The sequence below is a fragment of the Nicotiana tabacum genome, chromosome 11 (genome assembly GCF_000715075.1).
Source record: "Nicotiana tabacum cultivar K326 chromosome 11, ASM71507v2, whole genome shotgun sequence".
Lineage (NCBI taxonomy): Eukaryota > Viridiplantae > Streptophyta > Magnoliopsida > Solanales > Solanaceae > Nicotiana > Nicotiana tabacum.
This window is the reverse complement of record NC_134090.1, coordinates 148,527,345-148,550,043: the sequence shown is the minus strand read 5'-3', so window position 1 is coordinate 148,550,043 and position 22,699 is coordinate 148,527,345. Positions and strand designations below refer to the sequence as shown.

Genomic DNA, 22,699 nt, shown 5'->3' with positions numbered 1-22,699 from the left:
TTGTAATGGGGAATCCATTGCAAAAGTATGAGAACGATATATTTGTGGGTTGGTTTCACTACTAAGGTAAAAGTTTCGAATGAGAATTTTCTGTGCCTCTGATGAAGAATGCTACTTCAATATGGTCTATTTAATTATGGTATTTTCAAACCTCTATATTCTTAGATTATTATGACTAGGTTCACAGAATCCATGACGTTTTCTTGTCTATGACATGATTATGATAGGTCATTTATAGTTTTAAACTTAAATTCTGTATTTCGAAACTTCGAATAGCGTGCGTAGTTCGTATCTTGTTCTCATACAAACTCCACCACCGTTCAAGGTTCCACGTGAGTGGTTCTGATACCATATGTAACATCCCAACTCACTAGTGATATTGTCCGCTTTGGGCTGAGGCCCGCACGGTTTTAAAACACATTATTAGAGTCTAAAGCTTGTTTACTTATATACCTAACATTTCTCCTGTGTTTAGATTCGCCTAAAGTGTCACAATCTAACCCACACATTTGTCACCTGAACTTGAGATGCATATTATCCTCAGTTCATTGTCTTACAAAGATCGGCATCAACTAAGAATAAGGTTTTCTAGTAAGAGAATACCATAAAAAGGTAGGATTCTTGGCATAGTACAAAAAACAATTAAGCATATAGGCACCACACAATATCAACAATACTGCTCATATAAATAGCCATAGCTAGCTCCTCCTCTGATCACGAATTGCAATAACTTTGAAAGAGAAAAGTGAAGTATTTTAGTGTATGGTGATAATATATAATACATCTTCTATCATCATGCCAAGAATAGATCCTTTGATAGTCGGTGGTGTGGTAGGAGATGTTTTAGATCCATTCACAAGGTCTGTTGACCTTAGAGTGGTTTATAATAATAAGGAAGTCAACAATGCATGCGGCTTGAAACCTTCTCAAATTGTTACGCAACCTAGGGTTCAAATTGGAGGGGATGATCTTCGCAACTTTTACACTCTTGGTTAATTATATTCCTTCTATTCTATTTTATATGTCACTATTACTATTTCGAAAACTAAAAAGATTCTTCTCTAATCGCAATTTTTTTAAAATAAAAAAGAGACACCTGGAAGCTCCATCTCTCTGCGGAGCCCAAGGAAGCATCAGACCCCATTGGGTCTTATTACCTTGTATTTCTTCAAAAGGTTGTTTATGTTGCTTGAACCCATGACATTCTGGTCATACAATTTTTTCAAATACCTTTTAAATATTTTGAATTATTAACTATTGTCACTTATAGTAATTTTTATGTAGTTTCTAAATATGTAGATTTTATTTTTAAAACTTTAAGTTATATATGATTCACATTGAAAATTAAGCAGTTTGACATCATATTCCAATTCCCACCAAGTAAAATGGAAAGGAAGGAGTATATATATAAACGGTGGTGTTTAGTTTTAATTTCTCTATCTTTCTTAATGTGGAATTTATTTAAGACATTTAAGATTTTGTGCTCTTTTTCCCCCAAGGTTATGGTGGATCCTGATGCTCCAAGCCCAAGCAACCCTAACCTGAGGGAGTATCTACACTGGTTAGTCTAACTTAATAAGTTCACCACATAACCCTTCTTGTAGTTTTCCTTTTTAAATTTATAACGCTCATTAAAAGTAAATCACTATCACTATACATCTACGTACCCCTACCCCCTCCCCCACCCAACCCCACCCTCTTTTTTTCTTTCTAATACTAGCTTTATTAATTTTTTTGCAGGCTGGTCACAGATATCCCAGCAACTACAGATACAAGCTTTGGTAAATTCTCCTATATTACAGATCATGAATTACTTCTTTGTACTAAATTCCATTCTGCTTGCGAATTAGTTTGTCATTTACAAACCTCCCAACTCCCCCTTCACCCCACCAAAAAAACACAAACCAAAAAAAGAAGCAACTCATTAGGTTAGATGGGTTTTGGACTAATCAACATTTTCAGGTAGAGTTTTAGTGTTATGCACTCACACGGTAAAAAATATTTGCACGGTTAGGTTTCATTTATAAGATAATAGCTTAATTGATAGCCTACTCAGATCTATTATAGGCAACATATTATAAACACTTAAAATGTAAATTTATTTACTGTATCAGTGTATATATAACTAAAATCCTTTTTACTTTATATTTTGCTGCACTCCAGGAAATGAAGTTGTATGCTACGAGAGTCCACAACCATCAATGGGAATTCATCGCTTTGTTTTCGCGTTGTTTCGACAATTGGGTCGCGAAACTGTGTATGCGCCAGGTTGGCGTCAGAATTTCAACACAAGAGACTTTGCAGAACTTTACAATCTTGGTTTGCCTGTTGCTGCTGTTTACTTCAATTGCCACAGGGAGAGTGGTACTGGTGGCCTCGGTTCTCTTGATATATATATATATATATATAAAGCTTTATTGTTATTATGTCGTGAAATCTTACTAAAAAGTTTTGCAGAAATATCTGCACTTTGTTTGCTATATAATTATTATTAAATATTGGTTAGCATATGATACTTGTATTAGTTGCAATATAACTTTTCATGTTACCTATGTATTGAGAAAAATTGGGTTTACATATTAAAGTGGAATAAAGATGACGTGTCAAGACACGTAGACTAGTCAAAGAGTTACAGCTGACAAAGAGACACGAGTTGCAACAGATACGAGCAAAGGCAAAGGAAGAGGCACGAGCAAATATTCAAAGGACTCGGCGCTCGTACCTATTTAAGTCATTTAGGTCCAGGAATCAAGGGGAATGAATCTGACAATATATGAGAGTACAGATACAGTATTTAATGAGCATTAAATACTGAATACATTAGAGAATCTGTATTTAATACAATGATTGTGTAACGTAGCATTCAATGTCTTTAATACTCATAATAGCCTAATTATGACAAGGGCAAAATGCATATCTCCCAAATAGCTATAAAAGGGAGATAACTGATCAATTGTAGGGACACGAAATACTATCTGAATATATTGATTTGCTTGTTTTTCTTCTGATTATATTATTGCTAGCCAAATTACTTTCTTTCATATATTCTTTTGATTATCAATAACCCGAGTTCTTCTAAACTAAAGCTTTGACCGAAATCCCATTTTTTGGTTAAACAAATTGGTTCCGTTACCGGAAATCTGATAATCTATTCTCTTTTGGCTTAACTTTCCTTGTTGCATCAATCATGTCGAACAATAATGACAGCATCCAAGGAAATAAAGGAAACCAAGGAAACCAACAACTTCAGGGAGATCCACAGGGTACTCACACCCGGTCCCTTCTCCACGAGGCTCTCCTCGGCAGTCTCGTGAAGGCACTCCTGACGGATCTCATACAAATGGAAACGCTCAATTTGAAAATGTTGAAGCTATCGATGAAGCTTTGCAAAAACTAATTGCTGCTCAGGTCAATAAAGCTCTTGAGGCTTTTGCTAGCCAGTTACCTACCAACAACACCCACTCCAAATAACAACACTTTGGAGAACCCTCGGTCCGGGCTTGTTAATTCAGGTAGTGGTAGAACCCCCAGTGAATTACAAGAGGGAGAACCAGATAACTTAGTTAATTCTAATATACAAAATTTAGTACTAACATTGCAGAAACTGCTCAAGGAGCAAAGTGACCGCATAGAACAAATACCCGGGGTGCCTCCCGTAATCAAAGGGATAGACATGGATAAATATTCACAGCAACCTTGGAAGCCAAGTGCGACTCCCCTCCCAATTCCAAAGAAATTCAAAATGCCTGATATTCCAAAATATGATGGAACAACAGACCCACAAGACACGTGACTGCATTCACAACAGGCGTAAAAGGCAAAGATTTGACTAAGCAGGAGTTCGAATCAATATTAGTTAAAAAATTCGGTGAAACACTCACCAAGGGAGCATTAACTTGGTATTCTCTTTTACCCAAAAATTCTATAAATTCTTTTGCTGAGCTTGCAGATTCTTTCATCAAAGCACACTCGGAAGCTCAAAAAGTCAAAAAAAGAATGGAAGATATTTTCAAGATCAAGCAAGGGGACTCAGAATTGCTTACAGAGTTCGTGGATAGATTCAAACGTGAAAGAATGACGATACCACGTGTACCAGATAATTGGGAAGCTATAGCTTTCACAAGCAATTTGAATGAAAAAAGATCAGAAGCTACGAGGCGACTCAATGAAAGCCTTCGTGAACTCCCAGCTACAACGTGGAATGACGTTTACAACAGGTATAACACAAAGTTGAGGATAGAAGAAGATATTATTCCACGACTTCAAAAGGAAGAAAAGGTAAGTTTGAGATGTGCGGAGACCGAAAAAAGATCCGGTAAAAATAGGTACGAGCCATACATGGGACCTGCGGAAAAAGACTCACGATCAAAGCAGGACAATCAAAGGTATGATCACAGATCAAGGAATCGAAATACCTATGAGTCACGAGATGATGATAGAAATTTGAAGGCGAGATTTGGCGGTTATAGTTTCAATGTGAGCACTTCCGAGCTCGTAGTTGTTTTGAGAAGCATGGGAGATAAGGTACGATGGCCAAAAGAGATGATATCGAATCCAAAGAGGCGCAACCCTGATCATTGGTGCAAGTTTCATAATGACCATGGGCATAAAATGGCAGATTGTAGGTTTTTACAAAGTGAAGTGGATCATTTATCAAAATAAGGATATCTTACTGAGTTGTTCAGTGAGAAAGGTAAGCAAGCTTACATGAAGAACAGGCAGGAGCCCCCGAAGCCACCTTCTCCCAAAAGAACCGACAACATTATAAGCGGAGGTAAAGGCATCAATGGCATATCATACACTACAACTAACAAAATTTCCAAAGTTACAATTGCCCAAGGGAAACGGGTGTGACATGTCATAGAGAAAGAAAGCATTACATTTGATGATGCAGATGCAGATGGCGTATTAACCCCTCATAACAATGCACTAGTAATATCTCTAATTGTACATGATACTAATGTAAAACAAGTTTTCATTGATCCAGGTAGTTTCGTGAACATTATTTTGCTAAGAGTATTACGTGAGATACAAGCAGAAGATAGAATAATACCAAAGACAATACTCTACCTGGATTTGAAAATTCTAGTGTTGTGACGAAAGGAGAGGTAACACTCACCACATTCGCAGAAGGAGTCATCAAAGATAAAAAGTTTCAAGTAGTAGATATGGAGATGGCTTACAATATGATCCTTGGGAGACCATGGATCCATGAAATGGATGTTGTTCCTTCAACCTTGCATCAAGTCATTAAATTTCCATCACTTTGGGGAGTATGTCAAATTCATGGAGATCAACATACATCTAGGAGCATCAATTCTGTAGCAAATTCAAGTACAAAAAATGAAGGAAAATAGCAATTACAGAAGACAGTTAAGGGCACCACAACACAAACTTCAACTGAACAGGGACGAACAGATGTGGATTCAAGGCCTGACACCATTTAAGAACCAGAAGAAAATGAAAATATCAAAACAACAATGAGGAATTGGAGCATGTTGTGTTATTCGCTCAATGGCCTGATAAGAAAGTCTACGTATGGGCCAATCTTAGCCAAGGCATGAGAGGTAAGTTAATTGAATTTCTAAAAACTAATGTAGACTGTTTTGCTTGGTCCACACTGACATGACAGGGATACCACCGGAGGTGATGACTCACAAATTAAATGAAGACCCATCATACCCTCCTATCAAGCAAAAGAAAAGAAAGCAAGGAACTTTCAAGAATTAGGTGATTCAAGAAGAGGTTCAAAAATTGCTAAATATTGGATCCATCCGCGAGGTAAAGTATCCTAATTGGTTAGCCAATACTGTCGTAGTTATAAAGAAGAATGGTATGTGGCGAGTTTGTGTAGATTACACAGACCTTAATAAAGCTTGCCCTAAATATTTTATTTCCCCTACCACATATAGATCAGTTGATTGATGCAACTGCAGGGCATAAACTATTAAGCTTTTTAGATGCATATTCAGGTTATAATCAGATCAAAATGGATCCGGGAGATGAAGAAAAAACTTCATTTATAAGAGACAATGGGACTTACTGCTATAAAGTATTGCCTTTCGGTCTCAAAAATGCTGGTATAACATATCAGAGGCTGGTTACTAAAATGTTCAAGAACATTTGGGAAAAAACCATGGAGGTTTATATAGATGATATGCTCGTTAAAACTCAGCATTCGAGAGATCACATATCACAGTTGTCTGATACTTTTCAAATTCTGCACAAATTTAATATGAAGTTAAATCCCGAGAAATGTGCGTTTGGTGTTGTATCAGGTAAGTTTTTATGTTTTCTTGTTTCTAACCGTGGTATTGAAGTGAATCCCGCATAGATTAAGGCCATTGAAGAAATCCCTGATATGCTATCAAGTAAAAAAGAAGTTCAAAGATTAACTGGAAGAATTGCAGCCTTGGGAAGATTCATTTCCAAATCATCAGAAAAGTGCTTTAAATTCTTTTCACCTCTTAAAAATCAGGATCATTTTGAATGGAATGAGGAATGTCAGCAAGCGCTCAGAAATTTGAAAACGTACTTATCAAATCCACCATTGCTGGCAAAACCAAAGGCTGAGGAAAAACTTCTCATTTACCTTGTTGTTTCTGAAGTAGCGGTAAGTGTTGTTTTAGTCCGAGAAGACCAAGGTAAACAATCTCCGATCTATTATGTTAGTAAATCTTTGTTAGATGCAGAGACATGATATCCTCAGTTAGAAAAGCTTGCACTTGCATTAATCATGGCATCTAGGAAATTAAGACCCTACTTTCAGTGTCACCCTATTACTGTAGTAATTGCTTATCCCTTAAGTAATATATTGCATAAGCATGAGTTAGCAGGTAGATTGGCTAAGTGGGATATAGAATTGAGGGAATACGAAATCACATACCAACATAGAACTGCTATAAAATCTCAAGTGTTAGCTGATTTCGTGGCTGATTTTAGCCAAGGGATGCAATTAGAAGCAGAAAAAGAATTACAGGTGTTCAATGGAGCTAACCCAGGAACTTGGACGTTATTCATTGATGGTTCATCTAATGTAAAAGGTGTAGGTTTAGGGATCACATTGGTACCACCTACGGGTGAAACCATTCGACAAGCCATAAAATGTCATTATATAACTAACAATGAGGCGGAATATGAGGCTATGATTGTAGATTTAGAATTGGCACGAGAACTTGGCATAAATCAGATTATAATTAAGAGTGATTCACAAATCATAGTTAATCAAATGCTGGGAACTTATACAGCCAGGGAAGCAAGGATGCAACAGTACTTGGAAAAGGTACGGGATTTGATAAAACAATTTCAAGATTGGAATGTTACACAAATACCAAGGGACGAAAATGTTGAAGCAGACGCCCTAGCTAATCTCGCATCTGCGGCTGACGTGGCAAGTGATGCAAACGCTTCAGTTATTCATTTGTTTCATTCAGTTCTCGACCCCGACAAGAATGAGGTAAATTTTAATAACTTAACGTGGGATTGGAGGAACGAGATTGTTTCTTTTTTACAGTATGGTACCGTCCCTGAAGATAAGAAAAAAGCTCATGCGCTTCGAAAAAAGGCTGCTCGATATTGCCTAAAGCCAGGCAATCTTTACCGAAAAATGTTCGGTGGTCCCTTAGCAAGATACTTCGGACCTTCTCAGACGGAATACGTAATGAGAGAAATACACGAGGGACATTGTGGGAATCATGCAGGAGGAAGACGCAGGAGGAAGATCATTGGTAAGAACCCTAATTAGGGCAGGGTATTATTCGCCTAAAATGGAAGAAGAAGCAGAGAGTTTCGTGGCTAAATGTGATAAATGTCAAAGGTACGGTAACAATATGCATAGACCTGCGGAGTTACTACATCTGGTCATTGCACCGTGGCCATTTATGAAATGGGGAATGGATATCGTGGGTCCATTACCACAAGCAAAAGGACAGGTAAAATTTTTCCTCGTACTCACTGATTATTTTACTAAATGGGTAGAGGCAGGAGCATTCAAACAGGTGCGAGAAAAGGAAGTTAGAGATTTCACTTGGTGGAATATCATATGCCGATTCAGTATGCCAAAGGAAATCGTGTTTGATAATGGCCCTCAGTTTATAGGCGCTCAAATCACAGAGCTCTTTCAAAGTTGGCAAATCAAAAGGATTACATCCACACCTTATCATCCGGTGGGTAATGGGCAAACTGAGTCAACAAACAAAGTCATTATCAACAATTTAAAGAAACGTTTGGAGGAATCCAAAGGTAATTGGCCAGAAGTGTTACCTGGTGTTTTATGGGCATATCTCACAATAGCAAAAACAAGTACAGGAGAAACACTGTTTTTATTGGTTTATGGAGCTGAAGCTTTAATTCCAATTGAGATAGGAGAGACAAGTACACGATTCACAGGCGATTGAAGAATCTAATGACGATGAAATGCGTGTAAATCTTGATTTACTTGAAGGAAGAAGAGAAGGTGCACTAATAAGAATGACAATACAGAAGCAAGTTATAGAACGATACTACAACCGAAAAGCACGCCTCAGATTCTTCAAAATTGGGGACTTCATGCTCATTAAAGGTTTTTCAATCTACGAAGGCATCTAACTCGGGGAAATTAAGTCCAATACGGGAGGGACCCTATAGAATTCATGATATTGCAGGTAAAGGAGCATATGAACTGGAAACAGGATGGCAAAATACTACCTTTACATTGGAATGTTATTCATTTGAAGAGATACTACTTCTAAGGAATACCCACGGTCAGGTATCTATGTTTTAAAATTCTATTTTCGAATTGTTAAAATTTTACTAACGATTTTATATGATAGGCAAAAAGCTAGACCGTACTAAATGATGAGTCACGACCTGCAAGGCATGTGGAATACATTAAACTTCCCGGCCCAGGGTTACAAATATGCTGATAGAAATTCAAAACGGATTAAGCATTCTTCATCTATAATCGTACCTCCGAGTCCCGTATGTTTTTCCTTTTTCAGGGAAAGGACCAAATGAGAGGAATAATCAAGTGCTCGAGGATTCATACTTCAACACTCAAATACTTGGGGGACTACATAATATACACAGGCATGTGTATAAAGAAGACAAAGAAGATTGAGAAAAATCAAAGTTCAAGCCTGAAAAAGTCAAGTGCAGAGTAAAAGTCACGAACTAAGGCCAAAGAAAACCTTACTATAGTAAGGGTAAAAGCTATGTACTGAAACGGGTTATAAATAAAAACCTCGTATTTATTATTTTTACTTTTTGAAATCTATTACAAGAAAAACAGTTACGAGAAAGTTATAGATGTAATTCAAATAATGTAAAGAGTTATTCAAAACTAGACAAGGTTTAAATAAAAACTTGTCAAAGTTATTTCAAAGAAACGTGTGTGTTCCTATTTCTTTTATCCTATGTTAAACACCATTATGGAGTTGAGACGTCTTCTTCATTAAGTGTCGAATATAAAAGGGCCCTCTTTTATAAAACTCATGTTTAAATTAATTAGTCATGAGGTTAACAAAAGCATTTTTGAAGAATGAAAATGCAAATTATTCTATAAGTCCTTAGAAATAAAGGCAAGAATAAAGTAAACAGAAGTTCAAGGTAATAACAACAATACTTATTAATATTTTTTTTAAAAAAACTTAAGACTAAGTACGAACTTAGTTGTAAAGCTACGAATTGTTTATACAAATTGCCCCATGAAAAGGTCTGGGGACTTGCGTTTTCAAAATAAACCCTCAAATGAAACCAAGGGTTTGATCACAATTTTCTGAATAAAACCAAAACAAAAATATTCAAACAACTAAAGCTAGTCACTGATAAGTTGAAGATACTGAAGCAGGAGCATCACCAGCAACGAGCTCAACTTGGGCAGGAGTATCAACGGTTGCGGGCTCAACTTGACTTATAGCAACATGCTCGACTAGGCATGAAATAGTTGGGATACCCGTATCGACTTCAACATTCACGGAAGCTTCGGCCACGGGAGAAGGAAAATTTTGAGTTTGATGAGCTTCATCAATAACTTTTCTACCCAATCACGAAAATTGGGAACGTCTTTCACAACTCCCGTGGTTGCTAAAAAAAAGCAAAATTAGAAAAGTTGACAAACTTGAAGAAAAAAAGGTATGAGAAAGTTAAAAAGACTTGCGTGCAAAATTCCACTTCTCAGGGAAGGGAACATTATTATCACCCACTAAACCAATAGTGGGGGCAGCAACAAACCTGGCATACCAGCCACGGTCTTTGTGATCCTCAGGGCTCTCCAAAACTCTCTAGCTCCTGGCTACTAGTGTGAAAACACCATTACGGAAGAGTCTAGGGGAGTAAAGGTAAATCAAATGAGGGAAAGTAAAGGGAACACCGGTTGTGTTGGTAAAATGCCTCAAATAGGCAACAACCCTCCATATGATTGGGCCAATTTGACCCAAACAAACATTGAAGAAATGACAGAACTCAAGAATAACTGTAACACTCCTCAAATTTATAAAAGTTTCAAGATACGCTAATTATAGAACTGAATTATTATTATTACTATTATTTTATCTTGCCTATATATAAATATATATATATATATATATATATATATATATATATATATATATATATATATATATATATATATATATATATATATATATATATATATATGTGTGTGTGTGTGTGTGTGTGTGTGTGTGTGTGTGTGTGTGTGTGTGTGTGTGTACTTAAATAATTGGATATACAATTAGGGGAATATTAATAATTTTAATATAAATAATATTTAAAAGTGGGTATCATTAATTATTAACTAAGGCAAAACAAAACAAAAAGACAAAAATAATAAAACAAAAAAAAGGGCTTAAAGCCTTGGAAAAGGTAAGAAATATGTGTCATTCAAAAAGCAAAGGCTTAAAACCTTAAAGCAATACAAAACTAATGTTCTGTTTATTCACGCCAGGCATAGAAAACGTTTAAAGCCTTACGAACAGAGGCAGCCAGGAATTGCTCACGCACGGAAAAATTCTAGGGTTCATTATAACTTACTTATTTTTGAAATCAGGCATATAAAATTTCCTATTGTCAATTATCCTAAAGTAGTAACAGGTAAGAATTGAATAGTTAATTCCCTTCTTCCTCTATATCAACAGTAAATTCCATGTTTATGTATGAAACTTTAAAATTGATTAAAATGCACTGGTTGTTCTAGAATCGATTGTTTGACGGGTATAAATTGGACTGGGGTCTACGTATTGGCTCAAGGATTTTTGAGGTGAGTTGATATAACCCTTTACTAAAGTGGTTTAACTCACAAAAGCACGCACACAAGGTGTTTGATGAATTGCATAAAAGAGTTAATATATACTTAATTGGAGTAGTAAATGCCTATTAGCTTAGAATTATTTTCGAGCTAAAGTTTAGATGATTATTTGGATTTATGTGCACAAATTTTTGATTTTTATGTTATTCTTATATGCCATCTTCATGTTGAAAATTCATGGAGGATCAAGAATCTTTATAAATACTTTTGAATGTTTATTCCATTCTTATGCCATGCCTTACATTTAAGGATACCAATGTGAGTATGTATAAAAGAATTAGACTCAAAAAGTCACAAGAAGAAGTTTTAGAAAGAAGAAATTTTTGGGAGTATCCTTTATTCTGAGAAGGCGTCATCGTCCAGGCCTAAGGTCCTGACCAAGGCGTTGACTTCCTGAAACTACTTATGCCAAAGTAGGGAGCACATGAGCCAAGGGTCTCGTTGCTGAGAATTTACTTAGTCATGCTAAGGTATGAGACATGAGATCTGAGAACCATAAAGCGAGTGGCACCTCGTGGATTGGGCCTATTCGATCAGGTAGGGATCGAACTCGTACCGATCACACAGTGACTGAGAAAGAATTAAGGATAGTTGGAACTCCCAAAGTATAAAGTGAAGTATATTTTTTTTATGAAAGAAAAAGAAAAGAATTTCTGTAAAATATTCAAAAAAACTGCTATTATGAAATTATTTAGAATTATTCTTATAAGCTTTATGTTTTACATGCATTTAGAACCTTTGCTCATAATGTATATGTTATTAAAGTTTTGCCCCTGGTTGTTGAGACTCACTAAGTATAATGGATGGTACTGACATTCTCTTTTGGGAACCTACATTGGTCTGCGGTACAACGTAGGAACCGGATTTGCAGGCGAGCAGGCTACGAGTTAGGACTTCCTTCCCTTCCAGTGCTATTGGTGAGCTCCGTTTTTGTTCGTGGAATATTTCTTAGAGTCATTTTTATTTAGCTATTTCTTTGTTTACTTAGAGAACTAGCCAGGAAATCTCATGTCCTGAGCAGTGCGTCAGTTTATCAGTAGAGGCTTCATAGATATAGTCGTTGGGTTAAGATTTAGATGTTTTTTGATAATAACTTAGCAGTATTTCATTGGTTACTATGAATAAAGTTTTGGAGTTGATTTATGTAAATGTTTAAATTAATCAAAAGTATTTGGTTAGACTATTGCCTTGTTGCATATAAAGTTTGGAGTTATAATAGATTTGATAAGCAGAGATGGTTCGCTCGGTCATTTTTAGTAATCGAGTGCCGGTCCCGGCTTGTTCAGAAAATGGGTCGTGACAACTTGGTATCAGAGCCTCAGGTTAATGGAGTCCTAAGGGTCTATGAATCCGTGTTAGTGGAGTCTTGTTTCTGTGTATGAAGCGCGCCATACTTATAAACATGAAGCTACAAGCATTTAGGAAAAGTCTCTTTTTTCATACTTTAGATCGTGCAATAGAGTCTACCTCTAAGAAATTATCTAATTTATTCGTTTCTCCAAAACTCATAGAAATGGCTCATACTCGCAACTCTGACATCGATACTCAGGATGCTACTCAAGAAACTATTTCTACTATTGTGGCTCAAGGTAGAACCAAGAAGGCTTCGACTCAGAAAAGGAGGGGCAAATCCACAAAGGGAGTACAAATACCCGGGGTTGAACGAGAAGAAGGGGTGGATCATGATGATCTAGTACCTCAGGATCCAGTACCGCCCCCAACAGCAGCCCCGACTCAGGCAACTATATCTCCCGAGGTGGGTCAGATGTTTAATGTTGTCAACAGTGCTATGGAGATGTTTAAAGCCTTTATGGCCAACCAGAATGAGAGAAGAGATGAGATTCTACCTCAATCAAATAGATAGAGCAATTCTGAGTCCTCAAGAGTGAATGAATTTTTAAAGTTGAGTCCTCCAGTATTCCATGGTTCTATAGTTGATGAAGATCCGATGTTGTGGTTGGAGGGTGTCAAGAAAGCCCTCCGAGTGATGAAAGCATTTGATGATGAAGTTGTGGAGCTAGCTGCTTACCAACTTAGAGATGTGGCCGGCACTTGGTTTGATATGTGGGAAAAGGAAAGAGATGAAGATGATGGTCCGCCTACTTGGGAAGAATTTGAAGAGCCCTTCATGGCTAACTTTATCCCAGAAGAGGATAGGGAAGCTAAGGCTACAGAGTTCGAATAGCTCAAGCAAGAGAATAAAAGTGTGCAAGAGTACTACATGGAATTTATAAGGTTAGCTAAACATGCTCCTCACATGTTGAAGACTGAAAAAGCAAAAAAGATTCGCAGGTTTGTTGGCGGTTTAGTTTACCATATTAAGGATATGATATCAGCTGCAGTAGTAGGGATGTAAGCCTTCTCCTCTATTGTGGAATTTGCCAAGCACTTAGAGAAAGACAGACAACTAAGGAGAGAAGAAAAAGAGCATAACAAGAAGGCCCGGACAACGGGCAAGTTTAATGGTACATCCAGCGGAGGTGGAAGGGATTCCTCTAATAAGGAGTCATTAGCACCAGCTCAGTCCAGTCATCAGTCAGGTAGTGGGCCTTCCTTCAGACGTATTCAGAGTTATAGAAATCAGTCTCGCCAAAATCAGAATTTTAGGACTTCATCCTCACATAGCCAGAGTCATGCTGAGCAACATTCACACCAGCAAAGTCTTTGTGGAACATGTAAGCGGCAACGTTCAGGTTAGTACAAGCTCGGGTTTCATGGTTGCTGCCATTGTGGACACATTGGTCATATAAAGGCTAACTGCCCAAAGTTGCGACGTAATTTCAGTGGTGGATCAACTCGTCCTTCTAGTTCCTCAGCTACTGCAGTTGCACCCCCTCAGGCTCGTGGTTCTCATAATCAGACCGGGGCATGGAGAAGGAAAAGGTGCAGACCGAGTTACTCAGGGAGGGGGACAACCCCATTTGTTTGCTACACTTGATCGTCAGAGTGAAGAAGTATCTGCAGAAGTTATTACATGTATACGTTTAGTCTACTCACATAATGATTATGCCATAATGGATCCAGGTTCAACGTTTTCATATGTGACTCCATACTTTGCCATTAACCTCGGACTAGAACCTGAACAACTTAGTAAGTTGTTCCTAGTATCTACTCCAGTTGGCGAGTCAGTGAAAGTCACCAGAGTCTATAGAGGTTGTATAGTTTCGGTCCAAGGTCGCAACACCAAAGCCAATCTCATAGAAATAGAAATGGTAGATTTTGATGTGATCATGGGTATGGACTGGTTGTCTTCCTGCTATGCGATGTTAGATTGTCATGCCAAGATAGTCATGTTCCAATTTCCAAATGAAGAAGTCTTAGAGTGGAAGGGTAGTTCAACATCGCTTGTAGGTAAGTTTATTTCTTACCTTAAGGCACAACGAATGATCGGTAAGGGGTGTATCGCCTATTTGGCTCACATCATTAATCCAGAATCAGAACCACCAACTCTTTAGTCTGTGCCAGTTGTTAGAGAATTTCCAAAATTTTTCCCAGTTGACCTTCCCGGACTTCATCCCGAAAGAATCATAGACTTTGGCATTGATCTCATGCCAGGCACTCAGCCCATATCTATACCTTCTTATAGGATGGCTCCAGCAGAATTTAATGAGTTGAGAGAACAATTAAAAGACCTTCTTGCCATGGGTTTCATCAGACAGAGCGTTTCACCGTGGGGTGCCCCGGTCCTATTTGTCAAGAAGAAAGATGGGTCTCTCAGAATGTGTGTCGACTATCGGTAGTTGAATAAAGTTACCATTAAGAACAAGTACCCACTACCAAGAATTGATGATTTATTTGATCAACTCCAGGGTACAAAGTACTTTTCAAAAATAGACTTGAGGTCGGGGTACCATCAATTGAGAATCAGAAAAGAGGATATATCTAAAACAGTCTTTCGAACTCACTACGGGCACTACGAATTTCTAGTGATGTCCTTCGGGTTGACAAATGCTCCAGCTGCAATCATGGATCTCATGAACAGAGTTTTCAAGACATTCCTGGATACCTTTATTATTGTGTTTATAGATGATATTTTGGTATATTCTAAGAGCAAGGAAGAACATGCAGAACACCTTAGAATAGCCTTGCAGACCTTGAAGGAGAATGCGCTTTATGCCAAATTTTCAAAATGTGAGTTCTGGTTGCAGTCAGTGGCATTCTTAGGCCATGTGGTATCTAGCGAAGGAATAAAAGTAGACCCTCAGAAGACAGAAGCAGTCAAGAACTGGCCTAGGCCGACAACGCCAACCAAAATTAGGAGCTTCTTACGGTTAGCTGGCTACTATAGAAGGTTTGTAGAGGGATTTTCGTCATTTGCAGCTCCATTAACTAAGTTGACTCAGAAAGCAGTTAAGTTCCAATGGTCAGACACTTGTAAGCAGAGTTTTCAAGAGTTAAAGAAGAGGTTGACCACTGCACCTGTGTTAACTTTGTCGACAGGTTTGGGTGGGTTTACAGTGTATTGTGATGCCTCCAGGGTGGGCCTTGGTTGTGTTCTTATGAAAAATGAAAAAAGTTATTGCTTATGCTTCCAGGCAGTTAAAGAATCATGAAAAAACTACCCCACACACGACTTGGAGCTTGCAGAAGTGGTGTTTGCATTTAAAATATGGCGACATTACCTTTATGGCGAGCATTCTGAAGTGTTTACAGATCACAAAAGTCTCCAGTATATTTTCAAGCAAAAAGAACTAAACTTGAGACAAAGAAGGTGGCTCGAGCTATTGAAAGATTATGACATCAATATCCTTTATCACCTGGGCAAAGCTAATGTGGTAGCAGATTCACTTAGTAGGAAGTCAATGGGTTTCTTGGCCCATCTTGCAGCACAAAGGCAATCTTTGGGTCGAGAAATTCAAAAACTAGCAAATGGTGGAATTAGATTGGATGAAACCGAAGAAGGAGATATAACTGCTTATGCCTTAGTGCAATCCTCCATTGTTGCGCATGTTAAGTCTAAGCAAGACGAAGATCCATACTTAGTGAAATTAAAAGAAGGAGTCAGAAGCAAAGAAATCACTGCTTTCACTCTAGGAAGTGACAGAGTTTTGAAGTTGAATGATCGGTTATGTGTGCCTGATGTAGATGGTCTTAGGAAGGCCATAATGGAGGAAGCTCAAAGTTCGAGGTAATTTATCCACCCAGGTGATACCAAAATATATCTAGATTTGAAAGAGTTGTATTGGTGGAAATGCATGAAGAAACAAGTAGCAGATCATGTGGCTAAATGTTTAAATTGTCAGCAAGTCAAAGCCGAGCATCAGAGGCCTGGTGGCCTACCTCAATACATAGAGATACCACAGTGGAAGTGGGAGATTATTAATATGGATTTTGTAGTAGGTTTACCTCGCACATACCGTAAACATGATTCAATTTGGGTTATTGTAGACCAACTAACAAAGTCCGCGCATTTCCTACCAGTAAAGACGACAGACTCCGTAGAGCAGTATGCGTAGTTGTACATCAAAGAAATAGTCTAATTGCATGGTACTCCAGTTTCAATCATATCTGACAAAGGCCCTCAGTTCACGGCGCATTTTTGGCAGGCATTTCAGAAAAGATTAGGTGCAAAGGTCAATTTAAGCACCGTTTTTCATCCACAGACCGATGGCCAGGCAGAAAGGACCATTCAGACTCACGAAGATATGTTGCGTGCGTGTGTTATAGATTTTTGAGGTAATTGGGATGATCACTTGCCACTTATAGAATTTGCTTATAATAACAGCTATCAGGCCAGTATTGGTATGGCTCCTTATGAAGCGTTGTATGGGCAGAGATGTAGGTCTCCAGTGGGTTGGTTTGAACTAGCAGAGGTGTCGTTGATTGGTCTAGAGTTTGTTTGTGAGGCCTTGGAGAAAGTTTAGCTAATTAGAGAAAGACTTAAAGCGGATCAGAGTCGTCAAAAGTCTTATTCTGACAAGAGACATCGTGAGTTAGAGTTCATGGTTGGTGATAAGGTGTTTTTGAAAGTTTCACCAATGAAAGGAGTTATGAGATTTGGTAATAAAGGGAAACTTAGCCCTAGATTTATCGGACCTTATGAAATTCTAGAAAGGAAAGGAAACATGGCTTATAAGCTAGCGCTACCCGTTGAGTTGTCCTCTGTTCATGTTGTCTTTCATGTGTCTATGCTTAGAAAGTATATTCATGATAAATCGCATACAATACATGCCGATAAATTAGAAATTAAAGAAGGCTTGACTTATGAAGAGGTACCTATAGAAATTCTCGATAGACAAGTAAGGAAGTTGAGAACAAAAGATATAGCATCGGTAAAAATTTTGTGGAGTAATCATGACTCAAAAGAAGCTACGCGGGAGGTCGAGGAAGATATGAGGAAGAAGTATCCTTATTTATTTGAGTAACAAGGTATGTAAACCTAGGTTTGGCTTGACATTTATATTTCATTTATTAAATACAATTAGCAAGTGTTTATGTCCTTCCTAGATTATATTTAGTTGTTGTAGTGATTTAGTTTATGCTAGAGTATATTTAATTCATTAAAGTGATTTACTTTTGAGAAAGTATTGTGCTTTAGATTCTTGTTAGTTATTGTGGTACCTCCTTGCCAGAGTATGAGTAATTAGTTTATGAGTTGTGTATGGTGCCTATGAATGGCATGTTATGGTATATTTGGTTGTTGGTGGTGTAGTTGTGGTATTTGTGACAGGGATATTTTTTGGATAGTCCAATTTACAAGGGAAACTCTGCCGAAAATTTTGAAAATTTAGGGAGTTAGCCAAAATTTTGAGTCCTTTGAAAAAGTGAGTAGTGCTAGGAATTAAGAGGTTCAAGGACCTAACAGAATGATTGTTAGCTTAAGAAAAAAGGCCCTAGCAACATTCGAGGATGAATGTTTTTAAGGAGGGAAGATTGTAACACTCCTCAAATTTATAAAAGTTTCAAGATACGCTAATTATAGAACTGAATTATTATTATTACTATTATTTTATCTTGCCTATAATGAAATATATATATATATATAATTGGATATATAATTAGGGGAAAATTAATAATTTTAATATCAGTTATATTTAAAAGTAGGTATCATTAATTATTAGTTAAGGCAAAACAAAACAAAAAGACAAAAATAATAAAACAAAAAAAAAGGCTTAAAGCCTTGAAAAGGGTAAGAAACGTGTGTCATTCAAAAAGCAAAGGCTTAAAGCCTTAAAGCAATACAGAACTAATGTTCTGTTTATTCACGACAGGCATAGAAAACGTTTAAAGCCTTACGAACAGAGGCAGCCAGGAATTGCTCACTCATGGAAAAATTCTAGGGTTCATTATAACTCACTTATTCTCGAACTCAGGCATAAAAAATTTCCTATTGTCAATTATCCTAAAGTAGTAACAGGTAAGAATTGAATAGTTAATTCTCTTCTTCCTCTATATCAATAGTAAATTCCATGTTTAGGTGTGAAACTTTAAAATTGACTAAAATGTATTGGTTGTTGTAGAATCGATTGTTTGACGGGTATAAATTGGACTGGGGTCTACGTATTGGCTCAAGGAGTTTTGAGGTGAGTTGATATAACCCTTTACTAAAGTGATTTAACTCACAAAAGCACGCACACAAGGTATTTGATGAATTGCATAAAAGAGTTAATATATACTTAATTGGAGTAGTAAGTGCCTATTAGCTTAGAATTATTTTCTAGCTAAAGTTTAGATGATTATTTGGATTTATGTGCATAAATTTTAGGTTTTTATGTTATTCTTATATGCCATCTTCATGTTGAAAATTCATGAAGGATCAATAATCTTTATAAATACTTTTGAATGTTTATTCCATTCTTATGTCATGCCTTACATTTAAGGATACCAATGTGAGTATGTATAAAAGATTTAGACTTGCAAAGTGACAAGAAGAAGTTTTAGAAAGAAGAAATTTTTGGGAGTATCCTTTATTCTGAGAAGGGGTCATCGTCCAGGCCTAGGGTCCTGACCAAGGCGTTGACTTCCTGAAACTACTTGTGCCAAAGTAGGGAGCACACGAGCCGAGAGTCTCGTTGCTGAGAATTTACTTAGCCATGATAAGATATGATACATGAGTGTTGAGAACCATAAAGCGAGTGACACCTCGTGGATTGGGCCTTTTCGATAAGGTTGGGATCGAACCCGTGCCGATCACACGGTGACTGAGATAGAATTAAGTCAGGATAGTTGGAACTCCCAAAGTATAAAGTGAAGTATATTTTTTTAAGAAAGAAAAAGAAAAGAATTTCTTGTAGAATATTCAAAAAAACTGCTATTATGCAATTATTTAGAATTATTCTTATAAGCTTTATGTTTTACATGCATTTAGAACCTTTGCTCATAATGTATATGTTATTAAAGTTTCTCCCCCGGTTGTTGAGACTCACTGAGTACAATGGATGGTACTGACGTTCTCTTTTGGGAACCTACGTTGGTCTGCGGTACAATGTAGGAACCGGATTTGCAGGCGAGCAGGCTACGAGTTAGGAATTTCTTCCCTTCCAGTGCTATTGGTGAGCTCCGCTTTTGTTCGTGGAGTATTCCTTAGAGTCATTTTTATTTAGCTATTTCTTTGTTTACTTAGAGAACTGGCCAGGAAATCTCATGTCCTGAGCAGTGCGTCAGTTTATCAGTAGAGGCTTCATAGACATAGTCGTTGGGTTAAGATTCAGATGTTTTTGATTATAACTTAGTAGTATTTTATTGGTTACTATGAATAAAGTTTTGAAATTGATTTATGTAAATGTTTAAATTAATCAAAAGTATTTGGTTAGAGTATTACCTTGTTACATATAAAGTTTGGAGTTATAATAGATTTGATAAGAAGAGATGGTTTGTTCGGTCATGTTTAGTAATTGAGTGTCGGTCCCGGCTTGTTCAGAAAATGGGTCGTCACAATAACAGGGTCAATAGATGGTTTAAACCCTACGGTGAAAGGGTATGTATAAACAAAAGAAAGTCATGTCATGTAAGAGGTGATTCTTTGATTTGGATTAGGGATAATAAAAGGGAAATCACTACTCCAATGACAGTCTCTACGAACTACAGAAATCAAACCTTCTGTAATTTGAGTGGGATAAATATCAGCACGATCTAAACTAGAGACTTGGTTCCTAAGAGATTCTTTGTCATGATAAAAAGATAGTTCCGTAGGAACTATCTCCTCTACTGTAGGCTCACGAAGAGGTTCAGAAGGTTCTTTACCTCTTGAAGAAGATCTTTGTGAAAATGAACCCCTAGTTCTAGAAGAAGGGCCAGAACTAGGTTAAGGAGTGGAAGAGCCGTGAACAGATCCTAAATTACGAAGCCTACCTCCCCTTCTGCTTCTAATGGGGGCATTAGGGAAGGTATCAACTATGGGAACCCTTCTAGAGTTAGAATTTGAAGAAGACATGACGAAGGAGGATGATACGATGAAGAAGCAAACAGGGATTTGAGAGATTGAATATTCAGTAAACTTTATGTGGAAAAGACAAATAAAGAAATTATATTTATACTGATAAGCAACCACCGAAGGAAAAAGAGTAATGATGGAAGTACCATAATAATGATAACTGATGCTTCGTAAATAGTGGAGCTGTGAAAAAGCCTTAAAAGGGGCTGCAAAACTGCAGAACTAATGAAAAGGCACGTGTGAAGAGCATTAAATGGAAGTGACAATTGAAGCGTCAATATTGTCATAGCATTAATGGTGACAAAAATTCTCGTTTTAATGAAATTCACTTCCCAAATATTCAATTGATGAATAAGTGGCAAGTGGGGGGACCATCTGTATTGGGAAAAATTGAGTTTACATATTAAAGTGGAATAAAGATGACGTGTCAAGACACGTAGACTCGTCAAAGAGTTACAGCTGGCAAAGAGACACGAGTTGCAACAGATACAAGCAAAGGCAAAGGAAGAGGCACAGGCAGATATTCAAAGGACTCGCCGCCCATACCTATTTAAGTCATTTAGGTCCAGGAATCAAGGAGAATGAATCTGACAATATATGGGAGTACAGATACAGTATTTAATGAGCATTAAATACTGAATACGTTAGAGAATCTGTATTAAATATAATGATTGTGTAACGTAGCATTCAACCTCTTTAATTACTCATAATAGCCTAATTTTGATAAGGGCAAAACGCATATCTCCCAAATAGCTATAAAAGGGAGATAACTGATCAATTGTAGGGCAAGAAATACTATCTGAATATATTAATTTACTTGTTTTTCTTCTGATTATATTATTGCTAGCCAAATTACTTTCTTTTATATATTCTTTTGATTATCAGTAATCCGAATTCTTCTAAATTAAAGCTTTGACCGAAATCCCATTTTTTGTTAAACAACCTATTAGTAAGCCTTGCTCGTTGCATCCATCATTAAATAACTTCATTGTGGTAATTACTAGGTATTGAAATATAACCTATGAAATCCAACTTCAGCAAAAATATGACCATAATTGAGCCTAAAAGAGCAGTATTTAAAGATTCTCAAAAGTTAAGGGGCATTTTGTATGTTCTATATTCGATTGCGAAGATGAAGCCAAAAAATCCAGAATTTATGGCCCTTAATCAAATTGGAAAAATTCAATCATTTCAAATTAATGACAGAAAACAATAAACATTGTCAATTTTTCTGGGTAATTAGATCTTCTAGTTAGTCTTTTCTAAGATAATAATGAAATTCTTTACCATATTATAGCGGAATTAACAACATACAACTCAAAATTTAATTAGGATATTTAGAAAGCCTAACTAATTTATCAAAAACTATAGCTACCACATATAAAATACTCATAATCTAGAAAAGAATAACTAAACTGGAAATGAGTAAAAACACTTACATGAATACACACACACCTGGCGGATAAAACTTGAGAAATTGTTGTGCTTGAAATACCTATATAGCAAAGTAAGTATTAAAATATATGAGAATCGCCTGAGAGAAATGAGAGAGTGAAAGATTAAAACATTAGGGAAGAAACAAGTTGAAGACTACAAGGGCACTTATCAATTACTCGCGGTTAATAGAAATGTTCACAAAAAAAGAAAATAAACAGGAATTAGTGGCAGATAAAATTTATCGGTAAACAACAACATTCATTGATTTAGCAGCGAATTAATGTCAATTTCGAATTATACAAAAAATCTATTAGTTACGAATTATTTAGCGATATAGTTAGCGATGAATTTTCTAACGAATTCTTATTTTTTTAGTAGTTTTAGCCGGTGTTTTAAAAGGAGCGGGCGTAAGGCGAGGCATTTTACATATGCCTCAGCGAGGTGCAAGTCCCGAGGCACAAGGCGTAAGCCCCATGTGTATTTAATTTTTATTATTTCATAAAATAATATAATTACAATAAAATTTTAAATAGGTAAAATTGCATAAAAATTGAAGAAAACTATAAACAATTTAAAAAAAATATATAGATGTGCTCCATCCTTAC

General features: G+C 36.8%; 1 protein-coding gene and 1 long non-coding RNA gene across 2 annotated transcripts; one reads left to right on the top strand and one right to left on the bottom strand.

Annotated features, from left to right (window-relative positions):
• Positions 1 to 695: 695 nt before the first annotated feature.
• LOC142166048 (protein VERNALIZATION 3-like) lies at positions 696 to 2,495 on the top strand. Its single transcript, XM_075224459.1, has 4 exons — positions 696 to 991; positions 1,500 to 1,561; positions 1,741 to 1,781; positions 2,164 to 2,495. Exons 1-4 carry the CDS (start codon positions 965 to 967, stop codon positions 2,493 to 2,495), a joined length of 462 nt encoding a protein of 153 aa, XP_075080560.1. The 5' UTR covers positions 696 to 964.
• A 7,089-nt stretch (positions 2,496 to 9,584) lies between these two features.
• LOC107771728 (uncharacterized) lies at positions 9,585 to 22,362 on the bottom strand. The gene is made up of 2 exons (XR_001644870.2): positions 22,097 to 22,362; positions 9,585 to 10,062 (listed from the first exon to the last, which is right to left on the bottom strand). It is a non-coding gene; the product is annotated as an uncharacterized LOC107771728 (long non-coding RNA).
• Positions 22,363 to 22,699: the final 337 nt, after the last annotated feature.